This window comes from Microcaecilia unicolor, chromosome 5 (assembly GCF_901765095.1).
Source record: "Microcaecilia unicolor chromosome 5, aMicUni1.1, whole genome shotgun sequence".
Lineage (NCBI taxonomy): Eukaryota > Metazoa > Chordata > Amphibia > Gymnophiona > Siphonopidae > Microcaecilia > Microcaecilia unicolor.
In genome coordinates this window covers 13,805,756-13,822,070 of record NC_044035.1, presented here as the reverse complement: position 1 = coordinate 13,822,070, position 16,315 = coordinate 13,805,756, and the positions used below count along the sequence as shown (strand labels likewise).

The 16,315-nt window shown below is 43.2% G+C and overlaps 1 protein-coding gene across 1 annotated transcript in view; it reads left to right on the top strand.

Moving 5' to 3' along the window:
* The window catches only part of ATRNL1 (attractin like 1), a 1,590,902-nt gene that overhangs the window by 262,925 nt on the left and 1,311,662 nt on the right, over positions 1–16,315 (top strand). The window contains 1 exon segment of the mRNA XM_030202658.1: positions 8,901–9,109. Coding sequence (XP_030058518.1) covers positions 8,901–9,109 — 209 coding nt within the window.

Below are 16,315 nucleotides of genomic sequence, written 5' to 3'. Positions count from 1 at the left end.
GGCCACTGTCGGCTTGGGGCCTGAAGATTTAAACTGCCGCTACAGCAGACAGTGCACTAACTACTGCACACGGATTCGTTCAGCAGACACAGGCACAAGACAAGCCTGTTGGCACCAACCAGAAAGATAAGTGCCTTTTTTGTATTCAAGTACATTCAATTGATTGCTTAGCCTGAAGTTTGAAGCTTTACTATAGATGGTGGATCATCTGAAGTTTAAAGGTTAGCTATAGATGGAGATCATTTAAAGTTGAACCATTGATGTAGGATTGGCCACGTCTTTATTTCCTTGGCCAACACTTCATTTCAGAATGTTTTTTACGTGCCGATGATGAAGAGAGGGTCCTTCAGATCCATTTTAGCGCTGTAGATATATCATATCCGTGAGCTCTTTGAGGCCGTTTTTTCCTTCTGTAAATATCAATTCAGGCAGCTTTTCGTCCAGTTTCATTACTTGGGAACATTTCAGATATATTCTAAAAAAAAATTAAAATGCCAATGTGTGGTTCACATTCAGGTTTTACCAGGTGCATAATGCACAGGAGCTGAGCTTACCATGGATGTCTTCTGCACGTGCCCCAAACACAATCCTCCTTCCAAACTCCCTAATTCTCAATGCTGTGAGCATGCTTATATTTGCATCTGTTTAGTGTTGAGCATTAGGGCGTTGTTCGACACTGTCCCGGTAGTATTTTTACAGCGCTATGCTATTTGGAATAGCAATGGAGCTTTGAGTGAAAAAGCAGTAAAAACAGCAGGACTTAAGCAAAAACAATACATGCCGTCTGCTTGTGTTGGAGCTCCCTCTACTGGTCTGGAGTCATCAGAAAGCAAAATTCAACCTGGAGAGAGAGCGAGAAGGAGTTGTGTTTTAAAGGGGGACTGACATAGTTTGTAAACATAGGTATTTGAAACAGATGTTTTTATCAGTGAGCCAAATGCAACCTGAGACCAATGGATTGATCCATCCTGTCCTGTCAGGTAGTGTTGAACTGCTCCCTGGCCTCAATTGCATCCATCTCCTTAGCTCTGTAGCTGCATGGTGGTTGTTTCAGGCTTGCACCATTGGGATAAGGCATACTGTAACCCTAAAATGTTTTCTCCAAGTGTCCTTTCGGTGTTCCCAGTCTTTATTTAATTCCCCAATACTATACAGCAGTGGTCTTCACTAGTTTTTTAAGTCGGGGCCACTTTGGATCCAAATGAGCTGAAAGAGGTCCACCAAATATCATCCCATATGGGGGCAGGATGCTACTGACCAGTGTATGTCCGTGACATTTCATGCCCAGCAGCCCACCTTCAGACATTTCATTGGGGATATCCTCAGGGAGGTGGGCATTTCCAAATGCATTCTGTTTCTATTGAGAAACGCCTTGTCCTTCAAGCATGCAGCTCTTCCTCCCCATCCACTTTCCCTTTTCCGTGGGGAGCTTGCAGAGAGAGGCACATTGTAGCAGAAAAAAAAATCCTGAATGACGATGGGAGCTGCCCCAGCGGCCTGCCCCCTGGACCTTGCATTGAAGAACACTGCTATACAGAACTCCATACAGCTAACAGAACAAGACAGCTGAGCTAATGAAAGCAATGTCATCATACCTGGCTTCTCAGCGCATCATCTCTGGTTGCAAGGCTGGTGCAATGATACTGGATGATCTAGGTGAACCTTTAGCCTTACACTCTCCTCCTCCCGGTTAACTTTCAGGCCCCCGTATCTGCCCCCTGCCAACACATCCTGCTTATGTATCACATACAGACAAATAATGAGGGCAATTTCCAAAAAAACATTGACCTAGGTAAATGGACTGTTTGAAAATTGCCCATCCTTCCAGCAGGTAAAAGTATTCATTGATTGAGTGGCTGCCTCTTCCCTCCCCCCCCCCCCCCCCCTTCAGAAGCTGGTGTCCTAGGCAGCCACCTAGTTTTGCCTGATGTTTGAGCTGGTCCTCTGTGACCAGGTAACTAATTTTCCATTTAACCCTTAGCTTTTCTGCTGAGTTTGCTGGAGAAGGATGTTTTGTAGTGTCTTGTCCGATGCTAGATTCAGTGATGTGCAGAAATGTCTATAATAAATGAACCAAGACCACCATCACTCATTCCACTTAGGCCACAGAGCTAATCTTTAGATGGCATTTATTTGTGATGTCTAACCATTTCCTAAAGATAACATGCTCTGTATTCCTTGAACCCCCCCCAGTTCTAGAGTAGACAGGCTATGCATTCCTGTGCCCATCCTCTGAGTCCTCCAGTCCTAGAGGTGAAAGGCTTTGTATCCATCCTCTAAGCCTTCCACTCCTAGAGGTGATAGGCTTTGCATCCCTGTGTCCATCCCTTGAATCCTACAGTCCTAGAGGTGACAGGCTCTCTATGCCTGTGCTTATCCCCTGTGTCCTCCAGTACTAGAGGTGATAAGACTGTATTCCTGTACCGTCCCCTGAGTGGGACTGTCCAGTCCATTTTCTGCATGCACCAGCTCCCGAGATGAGAATCTCAGCTACTGTTCAGTGTATTAGAGAGCCTCTGCTTGTATTAGTGGAAGCACTTCATAAGTGTGCGGGCATGACGCTTCTCGCACGAATCATTTAAAATGCAACGGGAGAACAAATGCTAAAATTTATTTATTGCATTTGTATCCCACATTTTCCCACGTTTTTGCAGGCTTTTTTTTTTTTTTTGAGTGAGAAGCTTGAGAGTAAAAGCCTGTAGAGTGTTAAAAAAAAAAAATTAGTTGATTTCATTGTTCATTACCAGGGTAGCCTGGCTTAGCGGCTCCACCAGGTTTCCCAGATAGCACATAAGGCTTCTTTGAAATCACAGTGTGAATAGAGGATTACTGCAGTGAGGGTAGCTGCCCTCCATGGGGTTCTTAAATAACACCTCTGTGAAGGAATGGTTGAGTTGGCAGTCATTGCTACATTTAGCTGTTTGACTGCTGCTCATTGATGAGTGGGTTCCGATTCGCTTCATCAAACGTTGCTGATTTCTAACCCAGTCTTTTAGGAAGTAGATGAACTTTACTTTTGCAAACATTAAAAAAAAAAAAAAAACTACAGTGCTAGAACTCAATATTATACGGTTACAGATATCACATTTTTCTTCTCTCCCGTAGATCAGACTGAGTGCTCTGTTGTCATCACCTCAAATGAAAGTAAAGCTGAGTCTTTCAAATGTGCTTTTATATTAGATTTCCAAATAGCAAAAAAAGCAATGAGAGCCTTGAAAGTCGGGGCACAATTCCTTTATTGGTATAGCACAAACATCAGTCTTCCATAAACGACCCAACACGGGCCGTGTTTTCGGCACACAGCACCTTCGTCAGGGGTCAGTTGTGTTGTGATGTCTAATTGATGCAATGTGTGGTAACGAGACTTTCTCCCTTGCGCATATATTCGGAGCACAGAGAGTTCCGTCACTGCACGTTACATTAATTAGACGTCACAACACAACTGACCCCTGATGCAGGTGCTGTGCGCCGAAACACGGCCCGTGTTGGGTCATTTATGGTAGATTGATGTTTGAGCTATAACATTAAAGGAATTGTGTCCCAAATTTCAAGGCTTTTGGTGCTTTTTTTTTTTTTTTTTGCTATTTGGTCTTTGTTCTGTATTTTGAACCCTCTCTGTGCTGCTGTTTGGACACTTATATTAGTCTTCACTGGGAGATAGGGATGAAACCCAATCAAGAAGTCCCAATTCTCCCCAAAAGCACACTTAATATAGGGGTACCAAAGTTGCATACTTACAAACTTGCAAACTATCAGGCTCATTTTCGAAAGAGAAGGATGCCCATCTTTCGACACAAATCAGAAGATGGGCGTCCTCACAGGGTCGCCCAAATCGGCATCATCGAAAGCCGATTTTGGGCATCCCCAACTACATTCCGTCGCAGGGATGACCAAAGTTCACGGTGGCTTGTCGGAGGCCGTAGCGAAGGTGGGACTTGGGCGTGCCTAACACATGGGCGTCCTCGACCCATAATGGAAAAAAAAGGGCGCCCCTGACAAGCACTTGGATGATTTTACCTGGTCCTGTTTTTCTTATGACCAAGCCACAAAAAGGTGCCCGAACTGACCAGGTGACCACCGGAGAGAATCGGGGATGACCTCCCGTTACTCCCCCAGTGGTCACTAACCCCCTCCCACCCTCAAAAAACATGTTTCAAAATATTTTGTGCCAGCCTCAGATGTCATACTCAGGGCCATGACAGCAGTATGGAGGTCCTTGGAGCAGTTTTTGTGGGTGCAGTGCACTTCAGGCAGGTGGACCCAGGCCCATCCCCCCCTCCCTGTTACACTTGTGGTGGTAAATGTGAGCCCTCCAAAACCCACCACAAGCCCACTGTATCCACATGTAGGTGCCCCCCTTCACCCGTAAGGGCTATGGTAGTGGTGTACAGTGGGTTTGGGAGGGGGGGTTGGGGGCTCAGCACACAAGGTAAGGGAGCTATATACCTGGGAGCAATTTCTGAAGTCCACTGCGGTGCCCCCTAGGGTGCCCAGTTGGTGTCCTGGCATGTCAGGGGGACCAGTGCACTACGAATGCTGGCTCCTCCCATGACCAAAGGGCTTGCATTTGGTCGTTTCAGAGATGGGCGTCCTTGGTTTCCATTATTGCCGAAAATCAGAAATTACCAAGTCTAGGGATGACCTAAATGTCAAGATTTGGGCGTCCCCGACCGTATTATCGAAACGAAAGATGGACGTCCATCTTGTTTTGATAATACGGGTTTCCCCACCCTTCCACCGGGACATTTTGTGAGGACGTCCTCAGCAAAACTTGGGCATCCCTTTCGATTATGCCCTTCTTAGTCACCCCCCCCCCCCATTCCTTTTACTAAGCTTAAGTAAGCACTAACACATGTTTACCACAGCTGTGTGGTACGCTCAGGCATCCTGTGGTAATTTTGACATCAGTGCATGCTACCCACGTGCTAAAAAATAGATTTTACTTTATAGCACTGGGGTGGGTCTGGGAGCGGAGAGTGGGCATGTTTTGCATGAAGCAGTGCAGCTACATCGCTGCACGCCAACCAGTTAGCATGTGGTTAGCGTGTGAACCCTTACCACGTACCGAAATAGGTGGCGGTAGGTGCTTCACACGTTAATGGCCACGTACTAATGGAAAATTAGCATGTGAACAAAAAATGAGATTCTCAAATGCCAACAATATGAGCAAAGGGTTAACTTGAAAATCAAAAATAAGGAGGAAAAAGCCTTGAGAAGCTCCAGCCCTAAAGCCGTAAGAGCGGGACTTCATCATCAGCAAAAATCTCCTTAAAAATTAACTTCTGCAAAAAAAATAGCTTAACTGAGTAGCTTAACTGAATCAAACTTCTCAGAGAAATATAATCAATGCGGATCAGCTATAAATACTTAGCTGTGGAGTCTCTTCTTATTGCAACGAGGCAGACTGCGACCAACGGTGGCCAGCGTTTCGTCAAAGCTGCATCAGTGTCTAACGGTCACAAAACTTTCTACTCAGTTCAACATCCGACTTTTGCCGATGATGAAGAAGTTCCCGCTCTTACAGCTTTAGGCTGGGAGCTTCTTGAGGCTTTTTTGCCTCCTTATTTTTGATTTTCAAGTTAACCCTTTGCTCATATTGTTGGCATTTGAGAATCTCTCTTTTTTTTTGTTTGTTTATCTGTAGATTTTTTGATTCTCTTCCTCAAATATATTTCAGTTTAAATTAGCGTGTGGCCATTAATAGAAAAACGTTGGCCATTTTTACCCTTCGCAAGCATTCGCTAGGGCCACTTTTTTACAGCAGTTTGATAAAAGGGCCCCTTAGAAAGTAAACCTTCCCTAATTTAGCAAAACACATCTGAGCAGGGCTGTAGAATCAGAGTCGTGGAGTCGGAAGCAGTTGTGGGTGAAGTTGGTGAAAATGTACCGACTCTAACCTCAGCTTTAAAATATAAACTTACGTTATAATATATAAGTACATAAGTAATGCCACACTGGGAAAAGACCAAGGGTCCATCGAGCCCAGCATCCTGTCCCCGACAGCGGCCAATCTAGGCCAAGGGCACCTGGCGAGCTTCCCAAACATACAAACATTCTATATATGTTATTCCTGGAATTGTGGATTTTTCCCAAGTCCATTTAGTAGTGGTTTATGGACTTGTCCATTAGGAAACCGTCCAAGCCCTTTTTAAACTCTGCCAAGCTAACCGCCTTCACCACGTTCTCCGGCAACGAATTCCAGAGTTTAATTACGCGGTGGGTGAACAAAACGTTTCTCCTATTTGTTTTAAATTTACTACACTGTAGTTTCATCGCATGACCCCTGGTCCTAGTATTTTTGGAAAGCGTGAACAGACGCTTCACATCCACCTGTTCCGCTCCACTCATTATTTTATATACCTCTATCATGTCTCCCCTCAGCCGTCTGTTCTCCAAGCTGAAGAGCCCTAGCCTCCTTAGTCTTTCTTCATAGGGAAGTTGTCCCATCCCCGCTATCATTTTAGTCGCCCTTTATCATTTTATACTTCGATATGTACGTATGTTTTTGTCCTGAATGTAAAGTACTGGTAAATATAAGTTGGAGTCGAAGGTTTAGTTTACTGACTCCACAGTTCTGCATGGTCGGCCCTGGCTTTCTGGAGGTGTAGTTTGGACAGAGTGGGGGTGGAGTTGCAATGTAAGAGTGTATTTTTATAAAATTTGAGTACAAGTGTAGAGCGCACACATACTGTTACACCTTTGCAGCTAATGTAAGTATTTAATTCTGGCATTTATAACCTGCTTATCCATCAAGTTATAGCCTATAGTTTATTAAAAAATTGATATGCTAAAACAACCGAGAGATAAAAGATATAGAGGAATTGCCAATGTATATAGGACAGCAAACAGTCACTCTAAAAGAAGGAAGAGGGATGGTTTGGAGTGTCTGATTCCGATACAACAAGTCTCAGCACTTTAAATAGCTGGAGTGGTAACCTCAACTTCTCGCGAGGTTGAAACAGTTTAAGGCGGAGGTCTTTCTCTGGTACTCAGGTACTTGATTTATTGGAATTTATGAACTGCCTTTATAAAGAGATTCACCCAAGGCAGTGTACAGCGTTCTCTGTCCCTAGAGGGCTCACAAGGAGCTGCAGTGGGAACAGAACCCAGGACGCCGGAATCAATGTCCTTTAGGCCACTCCTCAGAAGTGTCACTCCTGAGCTACATTGCTTTCACTGAGATTCACACACCAAAGTTGTTATAAGTTTGACTGAAAATGCTCCTTAATATTTCTTAAATCTTTTTTTTTTTTTTTTTAGTTTTTACTGTTATAATTCTTTTAAATTCACTATTATTTATTTCAAAGTAAAATTTTTTTGTACTCCCTCTTTTCTTTCAGTGTTGGCTTGGGGTCTAGTATTAAGCGTGAAATCAGGTTTTGCATTATGCTGTGTCAAGGAATGTCCTCTGCATTAAACAGTATTTGATAAAAAATATTCCAATGCAGTTTCTAATATTAAGATTTTTTAAACTTATATATCACCTATAATTATGATTTAACAATAGATTTACCTTCAGTGTGGCAGTTCTATTATTATGACAATGCCCTAATCCTAACCATAATAGCCCTGGCATTTTTCTGCCTATTTATATCACATGATTCAAAGTCATCTGACAGAACTAACCAATCCCTGAGTTCCAGGATTTAAACTAATGTCACCCAGGAGCGTAGCCAGATGGCAAATTTAGGGTGGGCCTGAGCCCAAAGAGGGTGGGCCAAAAAAGCAATCTCTTCTCCACCCTCCTCGGCCCTCCTCCGGTGCTCTCCCCACTCTCCTTGGCCCTCACTGGTGTTAATTCCCCCCCCCCCCCCCACTAATCAAACCAAAAGAAATACCTGAGCTGGTGGATATCCGCAAGCCCCGCCACCTGAAGACCACCTCCCAGCAGAATGAACTCTTACACCCTGCACAGCCAGTGATAATGTCGCAGACAGCTGCTGACATGGCCAGGCTCTGCGTATGCATGCAAACTCAGCGACACTGCTGGTTGACTAGGGTGTAAGTGCTCTTTCTGCCGGGAGGAGATCTTTGGCTGGTGGGACTTGTGGATCCCCGCCAGACTCGCCTACGGAGCACTGAATTTGGGTGGGCCTCAGCCCACCCAGGCCCACCCATGGCTACGCCACTGATGTCATCCATTCTATCTCGGCATTTAAACCACTTGAAGTTACTGTATTCAAATAATAAATCCACCTTCGTTCTTAAGAAGGCATTAAATAGGCTCCTTTTTGGACTTCCTTTATAGGCGCCGTGTCTAGTTCTGTGCATCACCTTTGCTTTTATTTTTGGGATGGATTCTGCATTCGTTCTCGAGAACAGAATCAGCCTAAGAGTACCAGTGCTGTGCCCCCGATGATGTCAGCGCAACAGTAGCACGTAACTGCTCCCTGCTTTTATGAACCGCCAAGCTTTTTTGCTAGGTTTATTTCCTTTAATCACTATCTGTGCGTTTTGGTTAGATAGCTGAAATTAGCAGAGGTGAGGGAACAGGGGTTTATTGAGAGAATAGCTAAACACTTCCCTGCTTCTGTGATGCAGTGCAAGCCAGCACTCTGGAATTGGTTGCCGGAGAACGTGGTGAAGGCGGTTAGCTTGGCGGAGTTTAAAAAGGGATTAGACGGTTTCCTAAAGGACAAGTCCATAAACCACTACTAAATGGACTTGGGAAAAAATCCACAATTCCAGGAATAACATGTATAGAATGTTTGTATGTTTGGGAAGCTCGCCAGGTGCCCTTGGCCTGGATTGGCTGCTGTCGTGGACAGGTTGCTGGGCTCAATGGACCCTTGGTCTTTTCCCAGTGTGGCATTACTTATTTAACATCAGCACTTGAGGTCTATGTAGCATTGTAAACAGATGTCCGTCATGCATTTCTTTTTATGTTCTTTCTTCTACAGGATGAATTCGTGCCCAAACAATTGCTCAGGTCATGGGAAGTGCACAACAGGTTCCTCAGCTCCTAGCAGGGTGTACTGTGAGTGTGACAAATACTGGAAGGGGGAAGCTTGCGACATCCCCTACTGCAAGGACAACTGTGGCAGCCCTGACCACGGCTACTGCGACCTTACGGGAGAGAAGCTGTGCGTGTGTAATGACAGTTGGCAAGGTGAGAGCTTCCCTTTTATACACATACACATTGGAGTCATTGCAGAGTGAATCTCATGATTGAACTTGTGTTAGCAGAGGGAGCTCATTGCTGCAGTGAAAGCCATCCACAGGAAGAGGGCGCTGAAACTGAGTACCTGCAGTAGCAATCTCCCATAAACTTTACTGGCCTGTTTGCATCTCTGCATACTTGGTGTTTAAAAAGAACAAATCCCAGTAGTATGAGAGGGAGACACTGGGTGTGGTGGTCTTGCGTGGGATGTAGGTCGTGTGCGCATTTCTGATAAGAGCTGGGAAAAAAAATTGTCTTTTTTGGGCAGAGTGAAACTTAACTCAATTAAGTTTTAATTTAGGAACATATATTCAACTTTTCTCAGAGATTGTTGTCAGAAAGCAGATAACAAAACAATACTTAAAACAAGATTTCATGTATAATACTAAAATATTAAAGTAAGGTAATTCATTATGTTCAAGAAAACTGCCTACTTTGAGGTTGCCAACTGGATCCAGATTCACAGGACAGGGTTGATCCAGTCCAGGGTTTACCCCGTTGCATGCAGGTCTGAAACTGCCCACCCTTTCTGTGGGTGAAAATTTGCATAGCAGTCAACAATGCATATCCTTCTAACCACTGTGATAAGTAGCCAGGTGCAGAGGTGAAGTTGGGTTGGGGAAGCAATAATGTGCATAGCCTGGAAAATACAAAACTACACACAGTGTTTTTTTCAGGGAAGAGGTGTCTGCTGGAAAGGCAGGTGCAAATCTCTGGTAGAAATTTGTTAAGACATTTTTAAAAAGGGAAAGTACATATGTGTTTTTCCTTTTGAGAGTTGGTGCAAAGTTATTTGCAATTAACGAAGTTTTGAAAATTGCCCCCCACGGGTTCTCAAGGGCCACAAGCCCAGTTGGGTTTTCAAGAATTCCACAATGAATATGCATGAGATTGATTTGCATGTACTGTTTCCATTGTATGTAAATAGATCTCATGCGTATTCCTTGTGGAAATCTTGAATACCCTACTGGATTGTGGCATTTGAAGTCCTTGGTTGCTCCCCCCTGCTTTAGAGTCTCTGTCCAAATTCTGTAGAAATCCCACATGCCCCCCCCAACCCTTTCCTCCAGTCTGGTTCACCTCAAGCTTCCCTCGTCAGGGTGTTTTCAGCACTTACCATTCTAACAGTAGCTCTGGAGCTGCCTAGTCCTCCCTCAGATGTACAGCCAGGTCTCGGTGGTAATCACAGGGTTTCACTTAATACAGTTGTGTCTAGTGCAGTAAGTTAGCCCAGTGAAAAGATCTTAAGCAATACAGCTTACTAGAGATCCCATTTTCTCTATGAAAGGAAATCTTAGACTGTCAAGCTTATTACTCCTGCTCATAATCACAATTATAAATACCCAATATCTCAAACACACACATTCACACTCTTACACACATACGGAAGCTAGAAGAATGGTCTAAGGTTTGGCAATTAAAATTCAATGCGAAGAAATGCAAAGTGATGCACTTAGGAAGTAGAAATCCACGGGAGACGTATGTGTTAGGTGGGGAGAGTCTGATAGGTACGGGCGGAGAGAGGGATCTTGGGGTGATAGTATCTGAGGATTTGAAGGCGACGAAACAGTGTGACAAGGCGGTGGCAGTAGCTAGAAGGTTGTTAGGCTGTATAAAGAGAGGTGTGACCAGCAGAAGAAAGGGGGTGTTGAAGCCCCTGTATAAGTCGTTGGTGAGACCCCACCTGGAGTATTGTGTTCAGTTTTGGAGGCCGTATCTTGTTAAGGATGTAAAAAGAATTGAAGCGGTGCAAAGAAAAGCTACGAGAATGGTATGGGATTTGCGTTACAAGACGTATGAGGAGAGACTTGCTGAACTAAACATGTATACTCTGGAGGAAAGGAGAAACAGGGGTGATATGATACAGACGTTCAAATATTTGAAAGGTATTAATCCGCAAACAAATCTTTTCCGGAGATGGGAAGGTGGTAGAACGAGAGGACATGAAATGAGATTGAAGGGGGGCAGACTCAAGAAAAATGTCGGGAAGTATTTTTTCACGGAGAGAGTAGTGGATGCTTGGAATGCCCTCCCGCGGGAGGTGGTGGAAATGAAAACGGTAACGGAATTCAAACATGCGTGGGATAAGCATAAAGGAATCCTGTGCCGAAGGAATGGATCCTCAGGAGCTTAGTCAAGATCGGGAGGCGGGGCTGGAGGTTGGGAGGCGGAGATAGTGTGGGGCAGACTTGTACGGTCTGTGCCAGAGCCGGTGGTGGGAAGCGGGACTGGTGGTTGGGAGGCGGGGATAGTGCTGGACAGACTTGTACGGTCTGTGCCAGAGCCGGGGTTGGGAGGCAGGGCTGGGGAGGTGAGGATAGTGCTGGGCAGACTTATACGGTCTGTGCCTGTGCCAGAGCCGGTGGTTGGGAGGTGGGGCTGGTGGTTGGGAGGCGGGGATAGTGCTGGGCAGACTTATACGGTCTGTGCCCTGAAGAGCACAGGTACAAATCAAAGTAGGGTTTACACAAAAAGCAGCAAATATGAGTTATCTTGTTGGGCAGACTGGATGGACCGTGCAGGTCTTTTTCTGCCGTCATCTACTATGTTACTATGTTACTATGTAATGAAAAACCCCCAAAACATCCGAAGTCACTCAAGACACCACTACAGAAGCCAATATGAACACAGTAAAATTACTCTTAGGAATTTTCTCCATAACTCTGATCCAAACAATAATGGCCGCACCTCTTAATGAAAATAACATCATACTCATACTACACAACCAACCACAAATAACCATGCGCATCAACTTCCATCAAACCGACACTAGAACCTACAACAGAAAATCATCTGATTATGATCAAACTGTACAAACTGGGAAAAAAGGATCTAAACCAATAAACAAACGACAACTGATAAAAGTCACCACAATCCCAAATATAGTAGAATCATACCATATAATTAAAATAGGTTACATTAATGCCAGATCCGAAGTAAACAAAACATAAACACTAACAGACTGGATCAAAAAGGAAGCCATTGATTTACTGTTCATCAACGAAACATGTATACATGACCAAAATGATCCCATAATCCTGGACCTATGCCCACCACTCACGCACCCTTTCCCACCAACTTCCTTATTCTTCACCACTTTCCCTTATCTTTTTATCTACCCTTCCTTCCTTCCTTCCTTCCTTCCTTTCTGCTTTCTCCCCCCACATCACCCTTTCCCTATTTCCTTTTCTTTACTTCTTCCCCTTCCCAGTCATCTCCCCTTCTCTTTCACTTATCAGCTCTTCTTCCTCCCCCTTATCTCTCCTTCCCCCCTCCTAACCTGCCTCTCCCAATGCCTGTTTCCATTTCTTGCCTCTCATTATTCTTTATCTTCCTGTCCTCATCTCTTTTCTGCCCTCTCCTCACAGGAAAGAGATAAAAATGAAAGATGTGAGGAGAGGGCAGAAAAGAGATGAGGACAGGAAGTTTTGTCTTTCCTGTCTCTCAACTTCCCTCTGCCTAGCACTCTCTTATTCTTCTGGGCATACCTTCTCTTGAGGCATTCTATTTCTCAACATCCCTTCTTCCCCAGAACACACTAACTCTCTATTGCTAGACACTTTGTGAAGTAGCACACAACACTGCAGATGTACACTTACCATACCATACTAGTACGAAGTCCAAGAATTACCATGCATACTAGTCCAAGAACCACCAATAATACCATACTCATACCAAGTCAAAGAACGACCAAGCTTACCAAACCATACAAGTACCAAGTCCAAGAATTACCATGCTTACCTCACCATACCATACTAGTCCAAGACCACCAATACCATACTCATACCAAGTCAAAGAATGACCAAGCTTTCCAAACCATACGAGTACCAAGTCCAAGAACCACCAATACCATACTCATACCAAGTCAAAGAACGGCCAAGCTCATTTTACCACAAGGATCCATACTGTCGTCTATTTTGTTTAATATTGACCTCAAGCCACTAGCTGAGCTGATTCAATCACTAGACACTTACCCCATAATTCTATATATAGCGTTTATGGGCAGGATGAGAGGGTAAAGCATCTTGTGGTTTTGGACATTGTTTATTTTGAACGCAATAAACATGATTTAAACATAAAAATGTTTTGGCAGAGAGAATTTTTGACTTCCAGCCTAAAGTATATGAGGAGGGCCAGGGGAAAGGAAAGAACCTGCCTATCCTAGCTTTACTTCATTTCTTCTGGTAATAAATAGAAATCAATCAAAACATAGAAAAGAAAATAAGATGATACCTTTTTTATTGGACTAACGTAAACCAAAAAAACAAAAAGGCACACAACTGCTTGCAAAACAGTAGATAAAAAACAACAAAGCAGTGGAATCAAATGCATTTATTTGGAATAATACCCGACGTGGCCACGTTTCGACCTCAGCCTGAGGGCGAAACGTGGCCACGTCGGGTATTGGACTAACGTAATACATTTTTCGATCAGCTTTCGAAGGTGACCCTTCTTCTTCAGATCAGAAATAAGCAAATGTTCTTGTTTCATTTGTGATCTGAAAAAGAAGGGTTACCTTTGAAAGCTATTTATTACCTTTAAAAGTGGACTAACATGGTTACCACATCACTTCATTTCCTCCGAAATCATTGGACAGAGATGCAGTGTTTAATTTAATTTTTAAAACTCCTAATTTAAAGAGTTTAGAGTTTACGTTTATACCCTGCTGGAATGTGTAACCACTCGACTGTTATTACCTCAGGTTTGTCAGATCAAGGCTAAAATATTTAAGAAATGCGACAGCAGCAAGAGGAGCTGAGTGGAATTAAAAAGCTGCATTTTATTCCCCCTCCCGAACTCTCAACCCATTAGCGGAGGATTTGTATCCACAATTTGCTCTTCGCCTTATGTAAACATTACCATTTTTCAGCTTGTATTGAGGCATGCTGGCAGTCTCCCAAGCAGACAGGACTGAATCCGCTGTAGCGGGACTCCTGGAGTATTCTTACAGCGGAGAGACGCTGGCAGGTGTTATGCTAATGGTCCCATGATGTTGCCAAAAAATGTATCCCAGCTGTAGAAACAGAGGCATTTCTAGGAGGGCAAGATTCAGGGGCTTGAAACCATAGGGACCCCCTCCTGAGTCTTTGATAATGTGATAATTCTCCTACTGCGGGTTGAAGGTGGCCTTGGAAGGATACAGAAAATGAAGAGGGGAACCCTACAAAATAGAAATAAAGGGTTCTGGAACACGGGGGAGGCACTCTCCGAATTCTCAAAATCCCTAAAAGAAATTCAAGGGGCCCCAAAGGCAATGCTTTATTTATTCTATTTACTTTTATTTTATTAAAATGTATCACTGTTTGTCCTTTATTATCTGCAGAGTTTTGCTTAGGAAATGTTTCAAAGAAGTTTTACCTAATGCCGATACTATTGTTGCTATAAACTGCTATTATGTACCTAGGAAAGTACCGTGGAAGGCCCACGTTGAGTTGGCACCTGCTACATTACCCACTAAGGATAATGAAATGGATAATTTAACTGCTTTTTTAGAAACCTCTCAGGATGATATATCATTGTGGTCCACTCTCCTGGTGTCTTATTTTTCTTTAGAACTGGACAAGTCTACAATTATGCAAAATTACTTTAGAAAGAAAGGTTTCCTGTATTGTGGAGGGAAATACAGATATTTCTAGATGTCTCTAAGGCAACTCAAATGTGAGCAATTTCTTTAGTTAAAAGCTAATGCCTTGGCTTTAGGGCTACTTTTGTTCCGTCCAAATGTTTGATTACTTTATCTGATGTTAAATTTGTCTTCTTTGAACCAGATAAGTTGGAAAGACTGTTATTAGATAGAGAAGTTTATTTATTTATTGTTATATTTGTATCCCACATTTTCTCACCTATTTGTAGGCTCAATGTGGCTTACATAGTACCGGAGAGGCGTTTGCAGAGTCCGGTGTGAACAAATACAAAGTGATGTTGTGGTAAGATAAAGTTCATGTGGTACGGCCACATTCGGGAATCGTTCAACGGAAGAGTTGTGTTATGTCCATTTCGTACTTTAGGTTTGTTGTGTTTCAGAGATCAGGCATTTATGATGGATTGGTAGGGTATGCCTTTTTAAACAGGTTAGTTTTTAGTTTTTTTCCGGAAGTTTAGGTGGTCGTATGTGGTTTTCAAGGCTTTTGGTAATGCGTTCCACAGTTGTGTGCCTATGTAGGAGAAATTGGATTTCCTAGGTTGATTTGTATTTTGAGTCCTTTGCAGCTTGGGTAGTGCAGATTTAGGCGAAGATTCATTCAAAAGTCAAGTTTCTAGATTTCTACAAAACCCTAACTTTGTCAGGATGGAGGAATAGCTGGATGGGAAAATCTGGGAGTAGAAGAACAGCAGTGGGCAAAACCGAAAAGGAGAATTTCAGGACAACAAAGCTTTTTCTTAGAAAAATAAGTAAAAATAAGAGGAAAAGAAGCCCACTCTGGTTCATCAAAAGAGTGGCTGAAAAGATAAGGAAAAAAGGTTAGGCTTCATAAATTACAAGAGATCGCAGGAAGATAAGGACGAGCAACAATAGTTTGTAGCTTTATGTGAAGAGTTTAGGAGGATCTTATAATCCTCTCTCTCAAATAGCGGAGGCCCAGGATTTGAGAGGTGAGTGCAATGCTCTTCATTAATTTTTATGATGGGGCCACTTTAGATTATAATGAGCTTAAAAGAGAGCCGCCAGATATCTTCCCATGTAGGGCTATGACTCTGCTGACCAGTGTGTGTGTATCAATGACATCTATCCTTACCAGCCAACCTTTTTTGGGGAGGGAGGAGGGGAGGTATCCTCGAGGTTGTGAGCATTTCCAAATGCATTCTCTTTTGTCTATTGAGAAATGCCTTTAACCAATAAACATTTGTAAAATACTCTTGATATAAAATAAATACATACATTAAAAAAAAATAAAACAATGGAAAAACATCACTTCCTCTAGTACTCATCTGTCTCTTGACTTGTCTTCTATCCTTCACTCATGAGCTGATGCAGAAAGCCAAGTGTAGAGCCAGTTCAGTGCTCAGCTTCTACCATGAAATGAATTAGTAAATATACTTCGATTATGGAATAATCAGTGAGAATATGTTAAAATGCCATGTTAAAACTGTGACTGTAATCCGCAGCTCTTTGCAAAAAGTCACCCTTCCAGACTACCAAATAAGGGAAAAATT